Genomic DNA, 6,809 nt, shown 5'->3' with positions numbered 1-6,809 from the left:
AGGATTCTTGCTCAGAAAAAGGATCAACATGCTCTGAAGTCAGAGCACAAAAACCTTTTTTGTAACAAAATATCGATTTCTGCTGTCCCTGTATCGATACATTATTAGCAAACAAAATATCAGATACTACACAGAATCGATTTTTTCCCCCACGGCTACTTCATAGTAACAGTCACAGAATGAAAAGTGGCTTGATTATAAATGCTTTGCCCAAAACGATGTGAAGCTGGCTTGTATTTAAACGTGCTTCTTCTCTGTGTGCAGGTGACAGATGGAGCTAATGCCATCGTGTTGGGGAAACTTGGGGACATCCCCTCTCCTCTTGCTATCATTGGAGGGAACTGTGCTTTGCAAGGCTTTGACTATCAGGGCAATGACCACTTTTGGACGGTAAGAAAATCTGGTTTTCTTGGTCTAAAATCATGAATGTTTACATATTTTTCACATATTTATAAAAAAATTGTGCTCCACTTGATCTTAAACGACATCTTCTTAGGTCACTGGAGATAATGTCAGGTCTCTGGTGCTCTGTGACTTCACTGGAGATGGAAAAAACGAGGTAAGTCTTGACTGCCCAGTAGTCGGGGAGCTTTCCACTTAACACACTACAATTTCAGTAACAGAGCATCTTACAGTTCTGTTATAAATATAGGTATGAAATTAATTCATACAAATATGACTGGAGGGTCTTTAACTTACAATACAAACTGCCCTGAGGTGACTGTTGTTGTCATTTGGTGCCATATAAATAAAGCTGGCTGTTGTTGCTGTTGTACTCACAGCTCCTGGTGGGGTCTGAGGATTTTGACATCAGAGTGTTCAAAGAGGATGAACTTGTGTCAGAGATGACTGAGAATGAGGTAAAATGAGGGTGCAATGCGTAGCTTGGTAACTGCTAGCTTGATCATGTTGTGTTACATATTTTTAATGTGCTTTGTGCACAAGAAGCAATAATAAAACACTTTGCACTTGTAGCACTAATGTGTTGTACAATTTCTTATCTGTGTGTCTTGCTCCAACAGACAGTAACATCTTTGTGCCATATGCACGGCAGCAGGTTTGGTTATGCTCTGGCTAATGGCACTGTCGGTGTGTATGACCGCGCTGCCCGCTACTGGAGAATCAAGGTACCGTAATCATCTTCATACGTTCTTCATTTCTTTGGCGTCTCTCCTTCTTTTCATTTTGTTTTTGTACTTTTTATGTTTCCTAAAAGTTCAAAACTTTGAGATTATTCTGCAATAAACATTTAATTAATCCAAATGTTCTTGCTTTTTTCAATTCATTTATAACCAGATAATGTCAAACTGTATCTGTTCTGTGAATGTGGTTTAGATGAGATAGATCTTTATTGTCACTGTTACAAGAACAATGGACGGCAGTTTGGCATCTCTCCATTAGCAATATGTAGATTTGTTACATTAAAGTTACTTTAGAATAAGAGATGCACAGATATATACAGTTGGTGGTGCACATTGAGTAAGAGGTAGGAATGTCGGTTGCATTATACTATAATAAGTCTGCTTTATAAATACAGGTAGGAATGTTATTTATGACTACAGTGAAAATGTAAATAAATGTTAGCAGCACAGTTAACCTTGAGTCAGGGTGGAGGTGGGGCATGTTTGACAGCGTGCGGGTAAAACCCTTTATTGAGTCTGTTTGTCTTTGACCTGATCGACCTGTAGCCTTTATTGGGGGGTCCAGAGTGCCATGATGATACTGACTCTCCGCTCAAGTCTGCCAGTATAAATGTCTCTGACGGGATTAGTGTAGTAGTAACAAATACTACTTGTAACATGACTAATAGTCATTTGTAGGACATCCATGAACGATGGAACCCTCTCAGTGTTACCTTTCACAGCATGAAGATTTAGGGACAGTAGTGCATTGCTCACCTGCAGTTTGAACCTGATGAGTAAAGACAGTTTTGGCTGGGATTAAATGTAAATAATTCAGTTCTCTACTGTGTAATGTGCTCTTTTCTCCTCACTTAGTCCAAGAATCATGCAATGAGCATCTTTGCATTTGACTTGAATGCCGATGGGGTTGTGGAGCTCATCACTGGTTGGTCCAATGGAAAGGTGAGTACACAACTGTTATCCACAAACTACTTCTTACTGTTTTAACATGGGATTTTTTCAAAATGATTTTGTGGGACAACAACTGGCAAGGATTTGGTGTGCTTTTTATGTCAGATTGACGCTCGCAGCGACCGCACTGGTGAGGTCATTTTCAAAGACAACTTCTCTTCTTCTGTGGCTGGAGTAGTGGAGGGAGACTACAGGCTGGATGGACAGAAACAACTCATCTGCACCTCTACAGAAGGAGAAGGTAAGTCTGTGTGTGAGAACTGGTTGAAAATGGACATTTGTACATTTCCTTGTGTGTTTTCTGTGAACACGGACAAGCCAGGTGTAATTTCAAAGACTGACACTGTGAGCTCATAAGAGGATGTTGCTATACTTGTCAATGTGTTTGTAGTTCGTGGTTATCTGCCAGCCAGTAAAGACCTAAAAGGGAATCTCATGGACACGAGTGCCGAGCAGGACCTTGTTCGAGAGCTCAGCCAGCGCAGACAGAATCTGCTGCTGGAGCTTCGCAACTACGAGGAGAATGCCAAGGTGATTTATTCAGTCACAATAAACTGACGGGGATTTAAGAGGCACGCATCTGGTGATGTTTGTGGGTTCTACATTTCAGCAGGCACACAGTGGCTTTACATTTATGGTACCAATAATTTAAAAAGCTCTTCTTAAACGTTAACGAAAGATCTTTATAAAAACCCTAGAACTGGAGCACACTGCTTTGCAGACAGGCGCCACTACAGTTTAACATGCACCTTTGAGGCAGCTGTTTGTAATTGTGTTAAAGAGTTTTTGTTATTGATTTATCCATGTTAATAAAAAGTCTGATCTGTGGAAGCAACGTTTCTGATCGAATGTAGTCACAACTGTGTGTTCTGAAAGAATTTCTGGGCTCAGCCTGTGTGAGGAGTCATAAACTCTGCTCTTATTTCAGGGTGTGTCAGAGACACACAGTGGGATGGGAGTCATACCAGCCAACACTCAGCTCCAGACAGCACTGTCAGTGAAAGCTGCTACAGAGACCCAGAAGGCTCATGTGGAGCTCAGCATTTCAACACCAAATGGTAGAGTTGGTTAGCGCGTCTCACCGTTTATTGAGTGTTTGCGTATAAGTTGCTGAGTCTCTCCTTGATCTTTTACAGAGACTGTTATCCGTGCAGTGCTCATCTTTGCAGAAGGCATATTTGAGGGTGAGAGTCACGTTGTCCACCCCAGTGCTCAAAGCCTGTCTGGTTGTGTCAGAGTCCCCATTGTGCCCCCAAAGGATATACCAGTGGATCTGCACATCAAAGCCTTTGTTGGAGGGAGAACTAGGTAAGCTCTGCGAGTAATGAGTCTTTTTCTAATGCAGTTAACAACGCCGCTCTCATTCTCACGTCATCCTGTTCTTTTCGTCCTCGTTAGCACTCAGTTCCACGTGTTTGAAATCACTCGTCAGCTGCCTCGTTTCTCCATGTACGACCTCGCTGTCGACTCGTCGGCTGCACAGCCCACAGGGAGGGTCGCCTTCAGCATCAACGATCGACAGCAGAGGGTAGGCTGTCGCACGATCATCTGCATTTATAAAATCTAATTCTGCTCCGTATGTTAATACATGTTTAATGTTGCACTTTTTTTATCCTGTTTTGAGCCAGCTGCAGTGAAATGTCCTTCCTTGTACACTTGCTGTATATTGAATGATTATAAATGTGTCTCCTGTTTAATCCTCGGCTCTGTGTCATTGTGTTCTTGTGTAGGTGATGATGTGGCTGAATCAGAATTTCCTGCTTCCAGAGGGAGAGGAGAGTCCCGATGTTACCTTCAGTTCACTAAGAGGTGGGGGGCTGTTGTCCTTCAGCATGGCCAGCAGTGGACAGGTACACATCAACGCTGCTGTGTGAAAAATATACAATACAATAAAATATCCACAGCACTCATTTGTTTCTTATATGAACTTAGAGACTTGCTCTGTCATTAGTTTATACGTATTTTAAGAACAATAATAATTTGTAATGTGTCCAATCAGATCACCATAAGAACTGATGATATTGACCTAGCAGGAGATCTGATCCAATCATTAGCCTCCTTCCTGGCAATTGAGGACCTGTCAGCAGAAGCGGACTTCCCCACATATTTTGAGGAGCTACACACTACGCTCACTGAGGTTTGGCTCAGGTTTCATCTGCTCTCTGTCAAACGTTCAGGACAGCCTGGGTCAGTAGCAATAAAAGTCCAAATTCTTGAGATTAGAAGGTGTGGACCAAAACTTTAGTCCCTGTAGTCTATCTCCTAAACTGGGCAAGTCATACACTACAGGCCAAAAATAGGTCAGCTGAATTTAAGGTGACCTGTACGTTTAAATGTGTTTCCTAGGTGGACGAGTTCCATTCTGTCCACCAGAAACTAACTGCAGCTATGGCTGACCACTCCAACTACATTAGAAACATGCTGGTGCAAGCAGAGGACGCGCGCCTAATGGGTGACATGTGAGTTATCTCAGTATTTTACTTCGTAATACTTGCAGCCATATTGCTACATTATTGTTGAATTATCTGGACTTGTATGTGCAGCACAGTGGCACGGTGGTTAGCACTGTTGCTGCACAGCAAGAAGGTCCTGAGTTCAATTCCACCGTCTCCACCACCTGTGTAGAGTTCGCATGTTCTCCTCGTGTTTGCGTGGGTTCTCTCCGGGTACTCCGGCTTACTTAATTGAATGTGAGTGTGAATTGTTGTCTGTCTCTGCATGTTAGCCTGATGACAGGTGGGATAGGCTCCAGCAACCCTTAAAAGGATAAGCGGAAGCGAATGGATGTATGTGCCCTGAAAGGCGTGTGTTTCATTCACTGCAGCCATGGTAGAAATAAAATCCTGGGTTCTCTCTCTTTGTTGTGAGCAGTTTGATTTATTTATTCGTGTTTTTATTCCCCTACAGGTAAACATATCTAATAGTTTTGGTGATCTAGCTTCAGGAATTTACTAATGATACGAGTCCTTTATTAAGGTGATAGTTATTATTCTCTCACTGATGCGTTCAAAAAGCGCGGCAAACAGAAATCCATAAATGGATCAGAGGACTGACGGCACTGACTGAGACGATGGCGGTAGTCAAGCGCTGCACCGAGGCAGCGTTACACTTCCAGGGACGTGCACGTCAGATAACGGCATAGGTTATGGCGTAGGGTTGCACAGGGGTTTGCAGTCTTGACATACCTACAGCATAGATTTAACGCAGAAGAATAAAACCTGTTACAGTATCATTTCATTCATGTCAGTTCTTCTATCATGAAACTGCAAAAACTTCCTTCTTTTCCTCACATCTTTGTTCGTTTCCACCGTAGGACAACTATGAAGAAGCGCTACAGAGAGCTGTATGATCTAAACCGGGATCTAATCAATGAGTACAAGATCCGCTCAAACAACCACAATGCTCTTCTGGCTTGTCTCAAGTCTGTCAACCAAGCCATACAGCGAGCCGGCAGGCTTCGAGGTAAGTCTGACAAGCACTACTTCTTAACATAGCAGCACTGTTTGTTAACTACCTCCAATTGAACCAGGGGAGAAGATGATATATTAAGCATATCTGCCTCTGTGTATGCTTCTCTGCAGTGGGTAAGCCCAAGAACCAAGTGATCTCTGCCTGTCGAGACGCCATCAAAAGCAATAACGTCAACGCGCTTTTCAGGATCATGAGGGCTGGCACCGCATCCTCCTGAGAGTGGAAGGATGAGGGACGCGGGAGCAGACTAGAGAAGTTTACAGTCAGCACGTGTAATAACTGTAATGAGGCCAGCGAGTACGTTTGGAGCAAGAACAGCAGGAGATAGTCAGAGACACTGAAGCGGCCTTAATCCACGACTCAGTTTTAAGCAACATTTGGCACCAGCTTCTTGAAATTGGAATTCAGCCAACACAAATATAATGGTGACCTCAGACTTTGTGCAAAATTGTTGGGCTGATTGGAAGGGCTTCAGCTAGTGCGCTGGAGTTTACCTAAATCACTAACCTGCGTGAGCAGCCATTTACTCACTTTAGTCAGAAGTTAAGACAAACAGAAGGACTCGAGTATGACGCCAATTTCATGCATTTGTGGTGACCTGTCCCAGACAGTCTGAGAAAACGAGTGTGCCGGTTTCATTCAGCTGACCGTAAAGTCACCGGTGGCGTGGACCTTCACGCTCGGCCTCGGCTCTCAGCTGCTGCGTGTTCGTGTGGCATTTGTAGCCAAAGAAAACTGTCTAACTTGTTTACTTTTTGTAGACTGTATTCAGAAAGTGCACATGTAACTTTGTGTTTGTGGAAAAATTGTTATTAAATTACATTTTAAACATTTATAACTTTTGGCAGATTTTTTTTACAGTACCAATAAAGGGAGGGTTTATTTCTAGATGGATTTGAGACGTTTATATCAAATCAAAAGAGAGCAGGTAAACATTTTAAATACTGCTGTGTTTAGACAAATGCTCCAACATTATTTAGTCTGCTTTACAGGCAAGTTTCCAAAAACATGAATAAATAAACATGGTGTAAGCCCCGCCCTCTGTTCAAAGATGGTCGCTCACAGTGGACAGAGGCTGTATCCCAACTCAGGGGCTGTGTCCCAATTAGGGGCCTGCACGCTTGAAGTACGCATTTTAAGTGCGGTTACGTCACCGCCACGCGACGACGGCTGTCCCAATTCGAAGTGTACTTCAAATGCGCCGTCGATTTCCCCAAATATCAAGCGTGGTCCGGTGCACGCTTC

At 43.1% G+C, this 6,809-nt stretch overlaps 1 protein-coding gene across 1 annotated transcript in view; it reads left to right on the top strand.

Moving 5' to 3' along the window:
• The window catches only part of bbs2 (Bardet-Biedl syndrome 2), a 10,069-nt gene extending 3,681 nt beyond the window's left edge, over positions 1 to 6,388 (top strand). Inside the window, exons 4-18 of the mRNA XM_005752824.1 lie at positions 265 to 390; positions 497 to 559; positions 783 to 860; positions 1,023 to 1,127; positions 1,998 to 2,084; positions 2,199 to 2,334; positions 2,485 to 2,624; positions 3,022 to 3,151; positions 3,230 to 3,401; positions 3,492 to 3,621; positions 3,824 to 3,943; positions 4,093 to 4,230; positions 4,440 to 4,552; positions 5,407 to 5,555; positions 5,675 to 6,388. Coding sequence (XP_005752881.1) covers positions 265 to 390; positions 497 to 559; positions 783 to 860; positions 1,023 to 1,127; positions 1,998 to 2,084; positions 2,199 to 2,334; positions 2,485 to 2,624; positions 3,022 to 3,151; positions 3,230 to 3,401; positions 3,492 to 3,621; positions 3,824 to 3,943; positions 4,093 to 4,230; positions 4,440 to 4,552; positions 5,407 to 5,555; positions 5,675 to 5,781 — 1,794 coding nt within the window. The 3' untranslated portion in view covers positions 5,782 to 6,388. The remainder of the gene's footprint in view (positions 1 to 264; positions 391 to 496; positions 560 to 782; positions 861 to 1,022; positions 1,128 to 1,997; positions 2,085 to 2,198; positions 2,335 to 2,484; positions 2,625 to 3,021; positions 3,152 to 3,229; positions 3,402 to 3,491; positions 3,622 to 3,823; positions 3,944 to 4,092; positions 4,231 to 4,439; positions 4,553 to 5,406; positions 5,556 to 5,674) is intronic.
• The last annotated feature ends 421 nt before the right edge of the window (positions 6,389 to 6,809 follow it).

The sequence above is a fragment of the Pundamilia nyererei genome, unplaced genomic scaffold (genome assembly GCF_000239375.1).
Source record: "Pundamilia nyererei isolate P.nyererei 1_Seehausen unplaced genomic scaffold, PunNye1.0 scaffold00384, whole genome shotgun sequence".
Taxonomy (NCBI): Eukaryota; Metazoa; Chordata; class Actinopteri; order Cichliformes; family Cichlidae; genus Pundamilia; species Pundamilia nyererei.
The sequence above is the reverse complement of the archived record's forward strand: the minus strand, read 5'-3'. Positions and strand labels throughout refer to the sequence as shown.